The 21,560-nt window shown below is 40.9% G+C and overlaps 1 protein-coding gene across 7 annotated transcripts in view; it reads left to right on the top strand.

Annotated features, from left to right (window-relative positions):
• The window catches only part of SCUBE1 (signal peptide, CUB domain and EGF like domain containing 1), a 298,746-nt gene that overhangs the window by 159,677 nt on the left and 117,509 nt on the right, over positions 1-21,560 (top strand). For 6 of the 7 annotated variants that reach the window (XM_061582352.1, XM_061582353.1, XM_061582350.1 and 3 more), the window contains 2 exons: positions 12,121-12,246; positions 18,358-18,474. In XM_061582352.1, coding sequence (XP_061438336.1) covers positions 12,121-12,246; positions 18,358-18,474 — 243 coding nt within the window. The remainder of the gene's footprint in view (positions 1-12,120; positions 12,247-18,357; positions 18,475-21,560) is intronic. The other variant, XM_061582354.1, reaches the window with a different exon arrangement.

Below are 21,560 nucleotides of genomic sequence, written 5' to 3'. Positions count from 1 at the left end.
TTTTACTTGTGTGTTTTTTCCCCTTTTCTTTCCACCTCCTGGACAGGTACATGAAAGGGAAACCCTTGTATAGCCAAATGTTTGTTTTACTGTCTAAAGCTTAGCCTAGGCTGATTTCTTCTTGAAGAGCTGTAATTATTCATGAAAAAGGAGGGAAGGGAGTCTTTGTCACTAATAGGCTTCTGGGTGCTTCTTGAAATAGGGTTTTATTATTTCTTTCTACATAATTTTCTACTGATGAGGTAAAAAAAAACCCACCCTCCTCCTCTGATGTTGAGTGATAAAAGGTAATTGTCCTTTCCTGAGCACTCTGATGCTGTTATGTTCCTGATGTGTTTTAAAGGAGCATGCAGAAAATGATGTTATTGATGGCATTGCCATGACAACAGTCCTTTAGAAATAAGCATTGTGGTATTGTTATTCCAGACACACAAATGTGAGGAGTGGGAGAGGGAGCAGCTTTCTTTTAAGCAAAACCAGATTGTGCCCCTTTAAAATGCACTTGTGAACTTTGCTTTTCTGGAGATTTACAGACTGGTTTAAGAAAGGATTCCGGCATCTTTTCTGTGTAGATCATATTACGATATAAAGTGAAAAATCAAGGGGGAGAGGCAACAGTGGTTTAAAAAGATGTAAACATTGCCTTAGTCAAAAGAACAGCAGCCACAACCTTGAAAGATTTCTGAAAATACATTACTGCAACCAATGCTAAATAATAGATCATGAGACAAAATTGATTTTTTAGCATTCTGAACTAGTTACGCCACTAACAATTGGTCCTGAGGCTACAATCTTGAGAGTAATTTCAACTGAACTCAGTAAATTTCCTCAATTTAGCTTTGAGGCACATTACATAAAAAAATCTAAATGTAATTAAATTGCAAACTAAGCAACTTCATTTTAAATGGAGTTTCCTACACAGCTATCATATACATTCATAAAGCTTGGCTTGGACTGAAAATTGGAAATGTGATATGGGATCTTGTATGGTCCCTTTCCCTCTCATGTGGATTCCTTCCTCATATTCTGATTTGTGTCATCATAGTTTTCTAAAATGTCTAATTTCTATAATGATGAGTTGTTATTAGGAATTGCCTCCAAACCTTGGTTTGTAAACCCGCTTAAAGCCATGGTTTCAAATAATGTTTTTCAGGCAATTCCTAATTGTAGGCAGTACCTAGGTTGGACATAGCAAATACTAGTTACAGAAACCAGGAGATGAAAATGGTAATTGGCACATGGGGAAAGGGAGCACATGAGTTCACACTACATTCCTGATCCTCGAGTCTAAACTGTGGCATTTGTATTAACCCTTTATGCTTGGCTCACTTATTTCATTTTTCTCAAATCCCCACCAATGACTTTTCTCCCCAATTTAGTATAATTATGAAACCTTAAGGCTGTAATCCTATACAGACTCTTCTGGAGGTGCTTCTAAGTCCTGAGTAAACTAGATAGTCTTCCTTGGCTTGCATTCACTAGACCAGGCTGAACAAGCTGGGAGCTGTTTATCTTTCAGCTCTGCCCTCCTGGGTTCTCAGTGAAGCACAAATATAGGCTCAGTGGTGGAAAGGTGGAGTTGCTGTGGAGAAGCTTGCCTTCCGCTCCAGTCAGGGGCCTGATCTGAGAATTTGTGTCTGAGGCTTCTGCTACTGGCCTCCACCTGCTTCCTTCTAGGCTGCTTGTTCTGCAGGAGCAGCACCGGTGGAGGAGGTGGGGAGCCTGCGCTGGGACAGCAGTGACACCTGTTGGAGATATGGGACACAGGCGGAGGAGACCTCGGGAGAGGGATGAGCTCCATCGCTACTGCTGTCGGCTGTCGGAGGGAGAGCTGTCGCTGTTGTTTGTGACTGTGTCACTGCTCTTTCTGACTTGCTGTGCCTTGCAGGACTGGGTCCCTAGGCGCTCGACCAGCTGTGACTTATTTCTTCCACCTGCTTGCCGGGAGACGGATATCATTGCTGCTTGAAGAGGGAGAATTGCGGCTGTTGTTTAGCCGCTGTTGCTACCGCTCCTCTGCTATTATCATCGCTGCCCAATTTTTATTGGGAGAGTTGCTATTGTTGCTGCCTAGCACTTATTTGCACTTAACACTTATTTGCTTAGCACCTATTTGCAACTCTTCCTCTTGTGTGTGAATGTGTGAATGTGGGAGTGTGCGGTGTGTGTTGTGAGTAAGTGCTTGTGAATGAGGGAGTGTATGCTGTGCGGTGTGAGTAGTGTGTGTAGGTGCTGTGTATGTAAATCTGGGTTTGTATTATGTGCCTGGGAGAGAGGATTCAGAGCCGAGTGGAAGACTTGAGGGGGCCCCAGTTGGTGTAGTGACGGGTAGAGGGAGGTATGGCATTGTGCGGAAGACTTGCCAGGTGAGGGGAACTCGGCCCAGACAACTAACGGCTGTGTCTCGTTCCAGTCTTCCCCACAACCACAGGTTCGCTGGTTGCCCTATCAGCCAGCCCTCAGATCTCCTGATGCTGCTTTTAAATGCCAGATCGGTACATAATAAAATCTCCCTCATCCATGATTTAATTGTGGATGAGGCTGCCGATCTGGCATGTATAACTGAGACCTGGGTGGGCGAGCAGGGAGGAGTTGGCCTCTCCCAGCTGTGCCCACCAGAATACTCGGTTCAGCATAAGGGTAGATCTGAAGGTCGGGGAGGGGGGGTTGCTGTGGTCTATAGGAATTCCATCCCCCTCTCCAAGTACCCTGTCCATGTGACTACTGGTCTGGAATGTTTGCATCTTGTGTTGGGTCAGTGGGACAGATTGGGGATTCTCGTGGTGTACCGCCCACCCCACTGCCCAACGGACTCCCTAACTGAGCTGACAGAGGTAGTTTCGGATGTACTGCTGAGATCCCCCAGACTGATGATGCTGGGGGATGTCAACATCCATGCTGAGGCCGCCGTATCTGGAGCGGCTGAGGATTTCATGGTTTCCATGACAACCATGGGGCTGTCCCAATATGTTACTGGCCCAACACACGTAGCAGGCCATACTCTAGATCTGGTTTTCGCAACTGGACATGGAGATGATGATCTGATGGTAGGGAGTTTTACATCAGTCCCTCTGTCATGGACAGATCATCGCTTGTTGAGGTTTAGACTTACAGCGGCTCTTTCCCTCTGTAAGGGTGGGGGATCTATTAAGATGGTCCGCCCCCAGAGACTTATGACTTCTGATGATTTTCAAAGGGCTCTGGGGAGTTTTCCGGCTGATAGGGCTGGCGCTCCTGTCGAAACCCTGGTTGAACTGTGGAATGCAGAAATGGCCCGGGCAGTTGACATGATCGCTCCTGCGCGCCCCCTTCGATGTAGAGCTCATACAGCTCCATGGTATACTCCGGAGCTGAGAGCGACAAAACAGTCTAGGAGATGGCTGGAGTGCAGATGGAGGCGAACACCTGACGGATGCAATCATGCACTGGTAAGTGCCTATACTAAGTTATACTCAGAGGCAATAAGGGCAGCAAAAAAGCAATATTTTGCTGCCACTATTAAAGCATCTATTTGCTGTCCAGCGGAGCTCTTTAAAGTTGTCCGTGGGCTATTGTCTTCTGGCCCTAGGGACTCGGTGGTATCATCTGAGGCCCGCTGTAATGAATTTGCTAGGCACTTCCAGGATAAAATCTTTTGCATCTGTCGGGACTTAGACTCCAATGTTACAGCAGTTGAATCGAATGAGGTATCCAGAGCACGGCCTTGTCCTGATTCTTTGGATGAGCTTCAGTTGGTACAGCTTGAGGACGTTGACAAGGTACTTGGATTGGTGCGTGCAACCACTTCTAAGTTGGACCCTTGCCCCTCTTGGCTAATAAAAACTAGCAGGCATGGAACAGCCGGCTGGGCCAGGGAAGTGATAAATGCCTCATTGCGAGAGGGAGTGGTCCCTAGCTGCCTGAAAGAGGCGGTGGTAAGACCACTTCTGAAGAAACCGTCATTTGAGCCAGAAAATCTTAACAATTACAGGCCGGTAGAAAATGTCCCATTCCTGGGCAAGGTCCTCGAATGAGTGGTTGCCAGCCAGCTCCAGACACTCTTGGATGAAACCGATTATCTAGATCCATTTCAATCGGGTTTCAGGCCTGGTTTTGGTACGGAGACAGCCTTGGTCGCCCTGTATGATGACCTTTGTCGGGAGAAAGACGGGGAGTGTGACTCTGTTGATTCTCCTTGATCTCTCAGCGGCTTTTGATACCATCGACCATGGTATCCTTCTGGGGAGACTCGCTGATTTGGGAGTTGGTGGCACTGCTTGGCAGTGGTTCTGCTCCTACTTGGCGGGTCGTCTCCAGAAGGTAGTGCTTGGGGAGCACTGCTGGACACCCTGGGTACTCCAGTATGGGGTTCCACAGGGGTCAGTTTTATCCCCCATGCTTTTTAACATCTATATGAAGGCCCTGGGTGCGGTCATCAGGAGTTTTGGAGTGCGTTGCCATCAGTATGCTGTTGACACGCAGCTCTACTTCTCCTTTTCATCTTTTTCAGGTGAGGCTGTCAATGTACTGAACCGTTGCCTGGCTGCGACAATGGACTGGATGAGAGCTAATAAACTAAGGCTTAATCCAGACAAGACCGAGATGCTGTTAGTGGGAGGTTCTCCCGACCGGATGGTGGATGTTCAACCTGTTCTGGACGGGGTTACACTCCTCCTGAAGGAGCAGGTTCGCAGTTTGGGAGTTCTTTTAGAACCTTCACTGTCACTTGAGGATCAAGTAGCCTCGGTGGCACAGAGTGCCTTTTACCAACTTCGTTTGGTGGCCCAACTTTGCCCCTATCTGGATAGGGATGACCTCGCTTCAGTTGTCCATGCTCTGGTAACCTCTAAACTAGATTACTGCAATGCGCTCTACGTGGGACTGCCTTTGAAGACGGTTCGGAAACTGCAGCTCATGCAAAATGCAGCGGCCAGATTGATAACGGGGACCAGGCGGTCCGAACATATAACACTGATTCTGGCCCACTTGCATTGGCTGCCTATATGTTTCTGGGCCCGGTTCAAGGTGCTGGTTTTAACCTATAAAGCCTTATACGGCACGGGACCACAATACCTGATGGAATGCCTCTCCCGATATGAACCTACCCGTATGCTATGCTCAGCATCGAAGACCCTCCTCCGGGTGCCTACTCAGAGGGAGGCTCGGAGGGTGGCGACAAGAAAGAGGGCCTTCTCAGTGGTGGCCCCCGAATTATCGAATAGTCTTCCTGACGAGGTACGCCTGGCACCGACATTATTATCTTTTCGGCGGCAGGTTAAAACTTTCCTCTTTTCCCAGGCATTTTAGTATGTGTAAAAATGTTTATGTTTTAAATTTAAATTTTAAGCTTTTAAAAAAACTGTTTTAAATATGTGTTTTATTGTATTTTATGCTGATTGTTGTGAACCGCCCAGGGAGCTTCGGCTATGGGCGGTATATAAATTTAATAAAATGAAAAAAGAAATGAAAAATGTTGGGCAGTCAGGACTGAGGATTCTGTTTGCACCATCCAGCCTACTGTAATCTATTTTAACTGGTTTTAATATTGTAACCCACCCTGGGACCTCATGGTGAAGGGCAGGTAAGAAATCTAATAAATAACGATGATAACCACAGTCTGAGGTGATGGAGATACTGTTGTTGTTATATTTATGGGTTGCTTTTCTCACCAAGTGACCCTAAGCGGTTTAAATAACCAGTTCAAACAACAGAATCCATAAAACCTAAAAACACCTCTGACAGTTAAAACCAAATTAAAGTACAATCAATGCAAATAAAAAACTTGTATACCAGTGCCGCCTATCAGTACAGAAATATCTTTGCCTGGCACGTGAAAGTGGATAAAGATGGTTCCTGGCATGCCTTCCTGGAGAGAAAATTGCACATCTGGGGGGGCACCACTGAAAAGGCTCTTTCTTGCGTTGCTACCCTCTGAACCTCCCATGGAGGGGGCACATGAAGAAGGGCCTCTGATGATGATTTCAGGGTCTGGATTGGTTCATATGTCTTGGGCTTGGTGTTAATCTTTTGAAACGTCAGCACTAGTAGGCAGTTCCACATGATTTACATGCAGAAGGCATCTCAAGATAGTGCTGGGAAAGACTGTAACCCTGGAAAGCCACTTCCAGTCAGTTGTAGGCACTGCTAAGTTGGATGGACAGTACTCTGACTATAAAGCTTGCTAACATTCATGTCATGGATGCCTTGTCAGGAGCAGCCCAGAACTTCATGTTTGCCATGCTTGGCTGAGTTATCGCTTTACTTTTCAGACACCCACTTTTCATCTCTTCATATAAAATGTATCTATTCAGGGCTGGCTCTAGGCATGCCAGGGCCCTTGGGCACCAGCCTGCCCTGGGCCCCGGCATTTCCCTTCTGTGATTCGCGGCAGGATTGGTACCACAGATCGCAGGGCAGGAGATCCCAAGCCTCCTGCCATTCCCCCGCTCTACTTACCTTTCTCTCTGCTGTTTTTGCTGCACGCACAGGTTTGCCATCAATCAAGATGGCGGCCGAGGTTTCCCTAGGGGCTGAAGCCTCTGCCACCATCTTGGTTGATGGCACGCATGCGTGCTACATGCTCACATTGCTGCCATCAACCAAGATGGTGGCAGAGGCTTCAGCCCTTTAGGAAAACCTCGGCCGCCATCTTGATTGATGGCAAACCTGTGTGCGCAGTGCACGCAGCTGCAAAAAACAGCAGAGAGAAAGGTAGGTGAAACGGGGGAATGGTGGGCGGCTCTGAAGCTCCTCCTGCTGCAGATTGCGGAAGGGGAGCGCAGGGGCCCCACAGGCCAGTGTCCCACCTGGCTGCCCTTTAGAACAGGCCCTGTATCTATTACATGGGACAAAATGGCAGTAGATGCAATTCAGCTGGAAGGTCTTCTATGCAAGTCCAACTTAAATCAATGAGACATGCACTTCTTGCTAGATTGTGCCTGGTATGTGCATACAGCAAATCCGATTAATTGCCCTATCTCTTTTATAAAGACATACTTTTCAAACTCTATTTAAGGAGGCAGAGGAAAGATCTAAAACCTTTCTGTTATTGTCCCTTTTAGTATTGGAGCAGTGAAGTGAAAAACATTTTCAACATCCAGAGGGTTCCCTCTCTTATTCATTCAGTTTTCACTTGACTTGTGAACTTGTGATCTTTCACTTGACCTATGATCTCATCAATTCTGGAAGCTAGTACACACACGCATACACGTGCACATGCGCACATACGCACCCCTGCAAAAACCAACAAGAGTAGAGGTGCTAAAACTGCTCTGCAAGATCAAAACAAAGAGTTATGCGGCAGCATACCACAAGGGCAGAAATGCAAAGCCTGCACAACATTACCAGAAGAATTCAAAACATTGCAGACCGGAGGGGGGCTTATATTCCCCCTCCATATTTTGTTGAGCAGGTATTCTATAGGGCTAGAATACTATAGGTATGAACCTGTTTGCCAAAGAATGAGCTTTCCCCTATTTCTGTACTACATGGATGTTATAACTCAGTGGTAGAACACATGGTTTGCATGTAAAAGGTCCCAGGTTCAGTGTATGGCAGCAACTGTTAAAAGCTGACCTGCTTGGTATAAAGCAATTTCCTATGTTCCTAAATAGCATGTAATCAAATCTGATTGGCTATGTAGCATTATGACATTACCCCCCCCCGTGGTCCCTGATTAAATGATACCATCCATGTGACTAACCCAGGAAAGAAAGAAGCAGCAGATAAAGAAAAACAACAGAAATGAACAGGATCAGGAAAAGACAAATATTTAGACAATTTAAGCAATTTGGGGGGAAGAATTTTCATTTCACCAAACTGCTGAGCAGCAATTCAGTGTCTAAAAACACTTTTTTCTTGGTATCTGACATTCTCACGTACAAATTTCATTTCTCTGATCTCATTGACAACATACAGTAATAAGATTTGTTCCTCTGATTCATTTCCTGACAAAGTGAAACCTCGAGGCCTAGATTTCTCCAGTTATTCTGTAAACAGCTCTCAGCATTTGTGCTTCACATGAATCTAGTCTTCTGGGAATGCATAGCACAGCTAGGGACAGGAGAACATTGACATGTATGGTATGTAAGATAATGAGTGATATGGATCTATATGGATAAAAGTCTGAGGTGGTATCATACAACTTTGTTTATAGAACATGTGTTTGTCTTTTTTGTACCACAGTGGTGTCTGGTTCTGGTGATTTTGCATATTTCAAGCAATACTTTGGAAAAGCTGAAACTAGCTCTCACCAGCACAACCAGAATTTCTGCAATAAATGTGTATATATTTATTTTGGTGTGATTATTATGTGGATCTATCTGATCACATCTTTGACAAATAATATGAGTCTCAACCCCCATGCCCAGAGAAGATTTCAAACTGTGTTTAAAGATTTACTTGCCTTTTTCTTTGTTTTTTTAGTATAGGACAGTCCAGGCACTTATCCACATAAGATTCTTTAATAAGAAGGGGGAAAAGCAAGAATGCGCCTCTCAGCAGTGCCCTGCTGTTCAATAATGTTTTGTTATTGTGTTATGTCCATTGGGAGAGAGATTGAAGAGCACTGATGTTGGTTGTGAGCTGGTACAGTCAATTTCACCACTCATTTCATTTATATGGGATTAAGGAGAACAGTTAGAAGAATAAATTAGGATAGGAATTAACAGGCTATTACATTTGCTCAGCTATTAATAGAGTCAGTGCAATGGGATTATTAAGGGGAAAGTTACTTCCATGGTTCCTTAGAAATAATTGTGTGAGCGCAGCCTGAGTGTAGATCACTAATACTTGCTCTAAAAGTAATAAAAGAGCTGTATTGCACCTTAAAGAGTAACACTTTAGACCTCTTTGTCAAATACATAAGGTGGTATCTTAATCTAGTAAGTATATATATATATATGGGGGAATAGTAGGAATGGGCAAGAAATTCAATTCAGTCTGCATTTAAAGCTGAATCTATCCAATCCACACTTTTATTTATTTATTTATTATTTCAATTTATATACCGCCCTTAGCGAAATAGCTCTCAGGGCGGTGAACAAACAAAATAAAATACAATATATCATAATAAAAATACAAAAACATATACAAACAAACAACGAAAAGCACAGCAAAAACAAAATAAATACTACAAAAATTAAAATACAGATTAAAAGATTAAAAAAGTTAAGAAGATTAAAATGCCTGGGAGCATAAAAAGGTCTTTACCTGGTGCCGAAAAGATGGAAGTGTAGGCGCCAGGCGTACCTCTTCGGGGAGGCTGTTCCACAACTCAGGGGCCACCACAGAAACACTTTCTGAAACAATGACAACCGAAACACAGCCATCCTTGAAAATTTACACTTATCTGAATTTTGCAATGCTTTTCTCCAACGAAGCAATGTTTACAAAAAAGCATGTATTAGGGGAGAGTGTGCACAAAATGATAACATTGGTGAAAATAACGTACAAAAATGCATAATATTAGGCTAAATTGCTTACAAAAATGTGTACATTAGTCAAAACTGCATGCAAAATTGTATTTATTAGGAGAAAATCACATTTTCATGAGGATTTTTTAAAAAAATTGCGAACAGCTACAGGAATATGGAGAATTGAATTTGAGATTAGAAAAATGAGAAGCAGAGAGGATCAAAATTAACAGATCATTCCATCCCTAGGCGATAGCCAATGTTAGTCATAAAGTAGACCTGCCGAAATCAATGGGCTGACGTAACTTGTCCATTGATTTCAATGGGTTTTCTCTGAGTTTGACAGTTGGATATCACCCACACATTGGTATGAACAACATATTGTATGTAGTTGGGCCAATAAGATGCAATAAATAATACTGGGTACAGCCCATTTCTATGCAGAACAACAACACTCTGTGAATCCAGTCACAATGATGTGACCCAATCACTATGCTATGGTAAATTAGCATAGCAATAAATTTAATACAATAATGTGAATGCTGTTATGGTGTGTGAAGAGATGACTTTCATCTCATACCAAGGAAGCTGTTGATATCTTGAGTTGGTTCCTAGTATGCCAATGGGCTGGATGTGGACTAATAAACTGAAATTTAATCCAGACAAGACAGAGTTGCCCCGGTCAGAAGGGAGAAGGAATCTGGGATAGGAAAGGATTCAACCTATTTTAGATGAAGAAACAGATTTTCAGGCTTGGCACGGAGCGGGGAGGTATTCCTGGATTTGGCTTGGCACCTCAATGGCCAGCTTGCACTTGTAGCCTGAAGTGCCTCTACCTACCAGTTCCTATTTCTATGCCTAAGGCTATCTGTTGATCCCATAGATGCATCTAGATTGGGTTATTGCAATGTGATCTACATCGGGTTGCTTTTGAAAAGTCTTCAGAATCTTCCTTTGGTCTAGAATGCAGAAGCAAGGATGTTAATGAAAGCTTGCTTGTGGGATAATTCTGCACTTACCCTACAAGCTGCAATACTTGTACTTGCAACCAGTCTGCTTCTGGGCACAATTCAAAGTGTTGAAGATTAACTTTGAGCCCTAAGTGACTTGGGTCCAGGATATGTGAAGGACTGCCTCTTTCTATTTTAGCCATCCTACACATTAAGATCAAGTGGGAAAGCCTGTTTTTGTGTCTCATCCATGGTGGAAATGCAATTGGTTGAAACAAGGGAAAAGGCATTTTCAGTGGCCTTGGTAATATTTGGAAGTGTTTGCCCCATGAAGTTTGGATGCCCTCCCCTCTGATTGCCTTCTTCTGGTTCATGAAGATGTTTTTATTTCAGCAGGCTTTTAATTTGTCAGGCTGAAGAAATATTATTGAAGATTTTTTTTCATCTGCCATCACTGTCTCTGTTATATTTTTATTGCTGCTGTATTTTACCATTGTGATTTTAATTATTGTAAGCCACCTGGAGTCATACATATGCATTAGAGAGGCAGGGTGTAAATCAGATGTGGCCCTCCAGATGTTGCTGAACTACAACTCCCATCTGCCCCAGCAAGCATGGCCAGCTCGGCAGCAATATGTTCCCCACACCTGGTGTAAATCCTTGTAATAAATACAACTATATTATATATTTTGTTTAACTGCATTGTTTGTGATTGGTCAATAGTTGTCAGGGTACTTCCAGAGCTAGCTCTGGATATTTCGGAAGTGGGCATGAATGTTTCAGTGAGACTTTGGGAATGCCTTTGAATTCTGCATGTTATATTTTTTTCTTGGTTGGCTTTTTAAGTTTTAATGGTTATGAATTGTTTTTAAGATAATTATTTAATTGTTTTTAGACATTATAGTTTTGTGATTTTTTTTGTAAATCACATTTGTGGGTGGAAAGGTGTGGTAGAAATTATTAAAATAATAAATGAAGGATAGATGTTGATTCAATGGGCATAAATGATTGGTGGTAGGTGAGCCTGAGTTGGGGAGAGGAAAAGCATTTGCAAACTTTGGTGTGGCCAACAAAGAAGACGGAAGCCTGAGTTTTGCGGCTGTTTGGTTGGAGGAACTGTAAGGCAGGGGAGTATCCATGTGGATATTGTTTGCTTTTTGACAACTGATGCTGTATTCTAGACTAGCAGTTTGTGAGACAAACTACGTGTGTTTTAATCACATACTTTGCCCCTTAGTGCAAGCTTTTTCTTTCATAAACTGCCAGCACAGGGGCCGTAATGTAAATTGAGATCCCAGTGAGGTGCAATCAGTTAAAACCCCCTATCCTACCCTATACACACACACACACACACAGAGAGAGAGAGAGAGAGAGAGAGAGAGAGAGAGAGAGAGTCAATTTGTAAGAAACAAAAAGCTTGCACTCCAGGACAGACTACATGATGAATATGAATCATTTGGCCATCTATCTGGAAGCTTGCTTGATCTCCCAAGTTCAACATGTGTATTTATAAATAAACTGATATCATATCACAAAACAAAAGCTTCCCAGAGTTCTCTCCTCACAAAGGAATGGACCCTGTTGCAACTGCCTCTGGAGCTTCACACTTGGAGAAATGGGGACCACAGACATGAAACACTTCAAATAATTAAAGTGGAACAGAGTCTTTTTTGTGATCCAAAAGCTGACAAGAGACCTTTATGACTGCTTAGACTGTATTGTTAATTGGATTGTTTTCAGAATGTTTGCATTTTCTTTCTTTCTTTCTCTTTCTCCAGAGGGTATGAACTGTATGAACAAAGATCATGGGTGTGCACATATCTGCCGAGAGACACCCAAAGGTGGGGTTGCCTGTGAATGTAGGCCTGGCTTTGAACTTGCCAAAAACCAGAAGGACTGCAAATGTAGGTAGATGCAGACTAAATCTTAATTGCCCAACATGTCTTATATTCCACATTGCTGTTATTTTCTAAAACTCAAGAAATCAATTTCATTTCATTGATCTGTGGTTTTTGGTTAAGTATTTCCCCCCCTGTAATCAGACACTGTACGTATTAAATTATTCAGTACGTTTAACTGACAGGCATGCTGTAAGACCACAGACTGCATATTTCTGATTAGATGGTTGGAGAAATTTGTATCCATTTCTTAAATCTGCAAATCAGTCTTAGGTTTGATGTTGAATAGAACTGATAAATATTGGAGGAAGTGGCTTTAAATTATCATTTGCAGGTTGCTTTCAATAAAGAATAAAGTAGGAATGTGTGGACCATGTTAAAGTAATTCTATGCATCAGTTTGTAAAATAACCCCTCTCTCCCCATAGAATTTTGGTGCAACAGTTATACAGACCCCATAAGAGATTTATCTCAAACATTGTTTTATCTTGCCCTCGTTCACCCGCTTTGCTACCTTTTTAGTCACCTGGGCCAGTAGGTTCTCCAGTCTCCACAGTGCAGGTCAAAGCCTTTGCAAAGGCTCTGAATTCCCTCATGTACGCATATTATATTCAGGTTTGGGTGGCATAATGGGAATCGTATTTGTTATATCCAGTAAGGAACTCACAAACATATATAGTGGACTGAACCTTAACCACAGTACTGGCCAAAATAAATCCACAGGTGTAGTGAGACATTTTTAATCCCCATCTTGCAGGCTTTGCAGTCAGCAACATCAGCATCCAGAGGCCTGTGCAAAACCCTACGAGGCCTTCAGGTGGTGGACATGATTTTTGTGATTACAATTTTTGTGTGATTATAATGATAGAAAGTTTTATTGACCTTTTGAATTAAGCCATATTCAAGCACAGGGCAGAGTTCACCACCCTCCTCCACCCCTGCCCTTGCCATGTTCAGCAGCAAAATCTGAAGGGGATTTGTAAGCATGCCCACTTGAACTTGCTTATAAGCCTTCACACAATTGGAACCTTAACTATGAAGGCTACCCAGCTGCAGGAAGGCTTATAAACATGTTCAAGCAAATACGTTTACAAACACCCCTCAGACCTTGCCACTGAATGTGGAAAGAGCAGCAGAGGAGTTGCATAGCCAATGCACACAACCCCACATATCCAACACAATTTGCTTTTCATAATGCCTGTATAGCACTTGAATTTCAGAATACTGAATAGAAAAGACCATATTTGCGAACACAATAGCACAATCTAGTAGAGGGAGGGGACCATGCAATTAATGGAAAACTGCCAGATTTTATTTTGGAGGCTTTGAAATAATGAAGAAATTTAAAAGGAAACACTGCTAAGTAAAGTATTTGCAAAACAGTGATGTACATTTCTCTAGGCTTAGTGTCCCAAAGACTACACAAAATGCATTTTGGGCCATTCTTGGTTGAAGAAAATGTTGCAGTCTCTTTAGAACCAGTATGCTGTTCTATTATTATTATGCATCTACACTGTTATCTTCCAGTATAGAATGTACATAATTCTCTTGATTTTCAATGTAGTTCAACGTACAATCATCTCTAGTGGGAAACTGACAGGAATCCACCTGGATAAATATTGGTGACAAATACTTGTCTGTGATTGACAAATACAAAACACTTGATTGTATTGTAACGAAAGCTTAAGTTGCAATAATGCATCTCAGAAATCCTCACGTAATCATTTTACCCCAAAATGATTTTTCTAACTGATTTTCTGTTTGTTTTATCTGTGGTGGTTGTTGTGACCTGCACTTTTTAGTTTAAATTGTGATTTACTTTTTAGCCCTTGTTAGTTGGATTGGCTTAATTTAGTGTGTAAGCCACCTTGAAGGCCTGTTAGTGAAAAGTACCCTGTAACAACTAATATAAATAAAAAAAGAAATCCTCATCTAATATTTTTGTAATACTGATCAAATTGGGCTCTTCATCCCAGGTAGTTTGGGCATATCTAAATGACAAGTGAATTAAGTGGTTGTTCCGTATTTTACTTCTGTTAACTGTCATGAGTCTTAGGAACTGTAGTTTGATGAGGGTATTGACCATTTTGTGTTAGGGATTCCTAGCACCTTCACAGAACTGCAATACGCAGCATTCCTTGGGAATAAACAATGTATTTAATCAGTTTAAGTGTATTGTGTAGGTATACCCTAACATTGCACAGTATTGAAGCTACGGGACAGAATTTGTAAAATGGACAAAAATTTAACTTTGCTGTACACATAGCTTTATATAACCCATAATTAAACTTAGTCAGCCATGGTATTTTAAATTGCCCTACAGCTTCCAAAGTACTGAAGTGCCACATGTTATGACACAATGTAAACCAGCAAGTTATACCACAAAATGAAAGCAAAATCCATATAGGCATATATTTGCATAGCACTATAGCGTTAATACACAGTTAACCCACACAGCTAACCCACACTGGGAAGAACCATGATTATAAAATGCAAAAAGGTTGCATTTACCTTGCTTTTAAGAGTTAACAATATACTAGAGAACAAATTGCTACCACTCCTTCAGTAGTCTTATACCAATGGCAAAAATAGGTGCAGAGCTTGGAAAAGTTACTTTTTTGAACTACAACTCCCATCAGCCCCAGCCAGCATGGTCACTGGATTGGGCTGATGAGAGTCGTAGTTCAAAAAAGTAACTTTTCCAAGCTCTGAATAGGTGTTTGGGTAATAAGCCACTTCATAGCATAATAACAGCTTGCTCCAATTCCTAAATATGGTTTGAATTCATACAGATCGTTACAGAAACTATTCTTATTTAGAGTTCAGAAAGATGAATTTTAAGGTTTCTGTCATACTGAATCCAAGAAGCTGGAAAGTATCTTTGTTTGTATGTGAATATGAATCAGATCTGGTCTGGACAGTGGCTATATGTATAAAATATGCAAGAAAATTACATTGAAAGAAAGTTGTTACTGCTACTCGGCCAAAACCCTGAAGTGAGGAAGTGCCATTAATTACTAAGGCTGTTATAGTGACCTTGACTTTGCTTTTCCTTGGTGCGCACACACTGTAGCCTTTATAATCAGGTCTTATCCTGCAGAAGGTATCATTGAAGCAATGGATTGGACATACATTGCAAAGTGAATCAAGCACCTTTTTAAAAAAAAATTAAAAATCTTCCACTACATAAGGACCTGCAGCTACAAAGCGCTGTCCAAGGTGGGATTTGATCATTCTGTATTGGTGTGGGTATAGGAGCAGAGCTAACAGACCAATACAAGTGCACGAGGATGCCTTCTAATTTGTGTGCCCTGGCAGAAAGGTTGAGAAGTGGTGGGGACTGCCCAAAGGCCATAACTGGACAAGGATTTGAACCTTTATTTCCCACAGCCAAATCCAACATACCACAGTGGCCCAGTATTACCAACCCTCTGCAGCTATGGAAATCTTGCAAAGTTATGGTATTGTTGGACTTAACCATGTAGTTGGACACAACAAGTGATTGCCAAGTAGCAAGTGCTACATAGTTTGATTTTTAAGCAGCCTCTGTGTGTTTCCCTGTCCTCTGACTTTGTTATGATAGAAACACAGATAAGAGGCCCAGTGTGGTATAGTGGATATTATTCAAAAATGCCTGACTCTCAAGTTCTCACTTAGCCTTTGGATAAATCATAGTGTCTCAGCCTAAGCTACTTCACAAGGCTGTTGTGTATATAAAATAGGGTAATGGATAATGGAGATGGCAGCAAACACTGTCAAACCTTGATTTTAAAAGCAGGATTTGGGGAGTCTGCCCCCTTCTCCATATTGGCTTTCCGTTTTCGATTATCTTAGCCCATCCAGCATCTAGTCAAAAATGGGGTCAGGATTGGACCCTAAGAGGCCTCCTGTTCCTGACAAAGTCCCCATGTTTCCCAACATCCCTGGACACACTATACATAGATGACAACGCCCAGGGTTTGGGTCCCTGCTGTTGCCCTCTTCAAAAAGGGAGCTGTCCTAGTTAGCCCCTTACAGCTAACAAGAAGTGCAAAAAGGGGCAGTGGAGGCCCACATTTATCTCATAAATGCCGTAAGCAGGACTGGTACTAGGTTCTAGGGTCTGATGCAGACCAAATCTTGTCTAGACAAATGTCTCAGATGTCCAGGATTCTATTTAGTTATTTAACTGTAAAATTTCTATCCTGCCCTTGCTTTCAAATGAGCCCAGGGCAGCAAACATCAAAATGTTAAAACAATCCAATTGAAACTAACACATATTTTAAAACAGTTAAGACCATTTTAAAATAATTAAAAACCATCTAAAACATTTACATTCCACTACTCCAGATTATTATCAGATCGAGGGTGGGTGGGTGGGAATTCCACCCATCCCTAGAATAACCCCATTTCCATTGCCTTGAGTTCCGTGGAAGGAGGGCAAGATGCAAACAGGACAAATATTAATTTTGTGCTCTCTGAAGAAGAAGGTATATTTTACAGCAGAAGTGAGTTTGCAGTGGCAAACAGTATTTCCTGATTTCTGGGTGTCTAAACTGATTATGCTTTTCTGATTGTCTCATGGTGCTTTTTGGAACACAGCATACCTATGTATGTGCACATGTGATTTCATATGTATATGCTACAGTACAGTGTTCAAAATTCAGTGAATGCACATTCATATGATGCCTGACAATCCTAGAACAATATTGTCAATGTCCAAAGATGCAGAGATGCACTGGTGACATTCACCTAAATGTGATAGTCAGCATTGAGTAGTTTACATAAAAATAACGATAAATGGAGAAATATACATTTTCAGACACTCATCCACGTATGTATTACAATCCAGGTTGTGGTAGGAAGCTAGCTCAAATTTTTCTACGCTATTCTAGGTGTCACAAGTACTTCATATATAGTGCAGTTTCCCTAAGTGCTCAGTTTGCTACATTCACATTATCTAAGTAAACCTCACAAAATTCCTTTCAAGCTGTATTATTTTTCCCGTGTCACAGATGTGGGTTGAGGCTTAGAGAATAGCCTAAAGATACCTAATGAGTTTATGACAAGGTGAGATTTGAACCAGCTTACATCTCAAAACTCTGCTTCACCATTCTCTGTTGCTTATGTGTACCACAGTGGTCAAAAATGTCTAGTGCATTAAGACATCGTGGCTCATGCCACAGCCCTTGCATTCTGGACTACCAGCAGGGACTCTCCTTGCAGACGGATAAGTTTGGTGTTGCAGGAAAAGCTCTATATACACAAATTGTGAAGTTGCTTAATAGCCAAAGGTAGGAGCATCAAAACATTAAAAAGAAGGGGTATGAGAAGAAAAAAAATAAAGTTAAAACACTGCCTCATTTATTGAACCTGAAGAACTAATGGGGGGAAATCAAATGTGGCATATTTTTCTACTGTGGACTGGAGCACTGATTTCTGGGGTTACGGATTGAATCACTGTTGGAAAAGAACAATGCCTTCCCCAGGACAGGGAAATATATTTCTTCATGCTATAGTCATGATGAACACCATGCATATAAATGAAGGAATGAAAAACAATCCTACAGTCTCTTACTATGGCATCGGTGAGGCAATAGCCCAGTGCAGATGGTCAAAGTGTGTAGCTATATGTGGAGTGGTGGGGTCCAATAGTTCTGTTCCCACACTGTGCACAACCTCTGTGCATTCAAGGTCCTTTATGCAGGGGGCCGATATGCATTCACTCCAGACCTGCTAACTGTATCCTGTATAATGGGCATGGATCATTTGTTTGGAACCCATATGAATGGGGGTGTATTCATATAAAAAACTATGGAGGCTGAACCTTGGACATGTGGAGGTCCAGCATGGCAAGGAATAAACTAGTGGTCTCAATCCTGACCCACTTACCACCACATGTACAGGCTACACACTTTGACCATTTGCACAGGGCTATCAGCTGCTTGGAATATTGTTGTTTAGCAAGGGTATGAGATTTTGGAAACAGCAATATAGGTTATTAATATAGCTACGTTTTCATATGTGTTGCTTTTTTTAAAAAAATGAACTTTTATGTGCCTAGAACCCCATAAAACTAATTGATTTCATTGTTGTTTTATACACATGTATATACACATATTTTTGTGGGAATAACTAGTAACCTGTAACTATGGAAATGGAGGCTGCCAACATACCTGTGATGACACAGATACTGGTCCTGTGTGTGGTTGTCATCAGAAGTATGCCCTACACTCAGATGGCCGAACATGCATTGGTAAGTACCGCTCTCTAAATAGTACAAATGTGTGTGTGTGGAACTGAAATACTGTTTAAAAGAGTGTACAGTCAACTCTTGATATTATTTAATAAGTTTGGATTTCTAAAGGTCATAGAAGCCAGCATTAAAAGCTATAATATGTTTGTTGGTTAAGGATTTGTCACTGTTTCTCTCTCTCTCTCTCTCTCTCTCTCTCTCTCTCTGTGTGTGTGTGTGTGTGTGTGTGTGTGTGTGTGTACACCAAACCACACTTGTATACTTTCAGTTATATTTTATATATTACTGGATGTTGGGAAACACAGATCAGATCTCTTACACTGCCTGTTTATGCATAGGTAAAATTAACCAGAAGTATATATCTGGAATATTCTATTATCCATAGTATTCCATTTTGCCTGTATTACATATTATTACATTTATTTAGGAGTGTAAATTATTCTCATTGTGTGAGAAGCTTTTAGTAATGGTTTCACTGGGAGAAAATGATAACCAAAATAAAATGTACTTTTATGTTTAAAATATATTTAAAATCCATTCAGTGGCCTATGTGGGTACCTTTTCTTATATCAACCATGTGGCCAGAATCCATCATATTAACCTGTTTGTGTGGATGGCTCCCCACATGGCTCTGGTGGAGTGGTACCCACCAGGTTGCTTGATTAGCAGCAACCCATGTGGATTGCTCCATGTTTGAAATGAGACTTTTTGCAATCTTGTGAAGCTTATCTGCTCACTGGAAAAAACCTGAGGAAAACATCTTTATAAATTAAATTATTTTGTAAAATATGTTCTATGTATATTGAGCAAGCAATTGTTTGAGGCAGTTTGTAATGTATTCATGGTAAAATTAATGCAGCAACTGCTGACTGTATTCAACTCCATTGTGGGAAACTGAGCATTAATGAATACAGCCAGGACATCTGGGCAATGTGAGAGATGGAATTTAAACTTCAAAGAGAAGTGATTTGATTAGGACCAAACATATGACAGATTATGAATGGGGTGCAAGAAGAACTAGAATTATATAGAAGGATTTTTTTCTGACAAGTAGTGGTCGGACAATTTTGCACCATCATACAAAGCAGGATGCTTTCTTTTGAGGTGGTCTCTTCTCTAGAGTTGATTGTGGTTACAGGCAGAGACTTCACATGCCTCTTGTTCCTTTTACATTTTTTAAACATGGTGTATTTGTCAGGGTGAATTGCAATTGGTTCAGTTTAATAAGATATTCTTTTAAAATTTACTCCAGATTTTATACCAAAATCAAAAAACACTTTAAAATTCATGGAACATAATTCAGTCAAAGTTACACACTTTCCAGTCTCTTTGATTTCAGTGGAGACAAGATGATTTTCTAACTGAAATCGATGGGACTTACAGTTTTGGCACGATCACACCTCACGGTACTTGGATTTTGGGGTTTTTTGGTTGGTTGTATTTTTCTCTTCTTTGTTTTAAAGCAGAGAAATATAACGATCTGAAGTATTGTCAAAGAGTGTGATCCAACAAAGGATAAGCTCTGTAAGTGCAGTTCAATGGGAGCATTAAGCATGAATTTAAATAACTCCTATTCAAAGTAAACTTAATGTTGTGTGCCTATAATCCATGGAATTTTACTTTTCTTTGGATGAATTTTGATCATAAGTTAGAATTAGGTGTGGCAGTATTTCATTTGGCATTTCAACATTTCTGACAGATAACATGTAAAAGAAATTTTACTTAATTTTCACGTATATAATGTTACAGTTGTGAAAGCTAGAGAGTTAATAGTAATTGCTAGTAAAATCTGATACCAAAACATTAAAGAAGTGAAAGGTTAGATTTTCATTGACCCACATATAATTGTACAAAGTGAATAAAATTCAGATGAATAGTTCCAACAAAATTTGTATTGCAAGCCAACACTATATAGCTTACTCAACAGTGGTTACTTTCTTCTTTAAAACTAAACATCTTATTTCTTAATTGAAGGTATGTATACATCTGTGTTGAAACTGACATATATTGATATCTGTGAATAACTGTATAATTTCATCAAGCTTATATATGCATTGAAGTTTGTTGAACTGAGGAAATTAAATGTCTTTTCAACATGATTTGATTAGGGACACTCTGAGATCTTGATCCTAGAATAGAAACCATTCAGCCAGTCCCCATTGCTAAGTGAAAATAAAGTTTCAATTCAATTCAAGTGTATGCTCAGTGCAACCAGCTGGTGCTCTATGGATGAAATTAACAAATTTGGCTTTAAGACTGAGCTCCTTATGCCTTTTATTAAATGCAAACCTAATCATGGTTACACTATAGCTGTTATAACTGTTACACTATAGCTCTGTATGCAGCTTATTCTTGGGTCCGTTTACTTTTGTTTTTGAAACCCGTGTCTTATTTTCATAATTCTATCCACTTTAGTCATACCACAGCGGGCTGAGTGGAGTTGTTATAAGATTGCAGATCTTGGTCCAGTTTTTATTGAGAGAAGTGATAAAGGGTAGATTATGCTTAAATTTCATTGTTCTCTAATTTCAGGGTGACGCTTACTTGGTCTGGCATGTAGAAAAACTATTAACTGTTGGAAACTGTACCTGAACTCTCCCCCTCCACTTTTGCAAAGTTTTTTTATATAATATAATATTATATAATATGACTTTTCTGTTCCTGTGATGTGAGTCGCATATTGCTGCTTTTGTTGGTTCCCCTCTCCTCCTCTTCCTAAGTTGCCTTTTTTATTAGATATTTTTAAAGTTTTGTTTTGTTTCTGTTTTTATTCCTGCTTTCTGGTGATGGTTCCTGATTGCCTGTCTTGTCTGATACCTGATGTTCATTAATTATTGAAAAAATATTAAAAGAAAAAAAAGAAAAAAAAACTTCAAACCAAAGCCTCTATTGCAGCCTGATCCCATCTAGAACTTGGTTTCTACTTAGAACAATGTCTCGTTACCCAACCATTTAGTGTTACCACAGATAAAACCTGCCAGCTGCCTCCACTTCCTCTGATTCCTTCTCCACATCCTTCTCTCTACCTACAATTTGCTGACTTCAGTGGTGCCTGTAACTTGGACATCACTGCAAGTCTGCAAAAG

Source organism: Rhineura floridana, chromosome 8 (genome assembly GCF_030035675.1).
Source record: "Rhineura floridana isolate rRhiFlo1 chromosome 8, rRhiFlo1.hap2, whole genome shotgun sequence".
Lineage (NCBI taxonomy): Eukaryota > Metazoa > Chordata > Lepidosauria > Squamata > Rhineuridae > Rhineura > Rhineura floridana.
The sequence above is the reverse complement of the archived record's forward strand: the minus strand, read 5'-3'. Positions and strand labels throughout refer to the sequence as shown.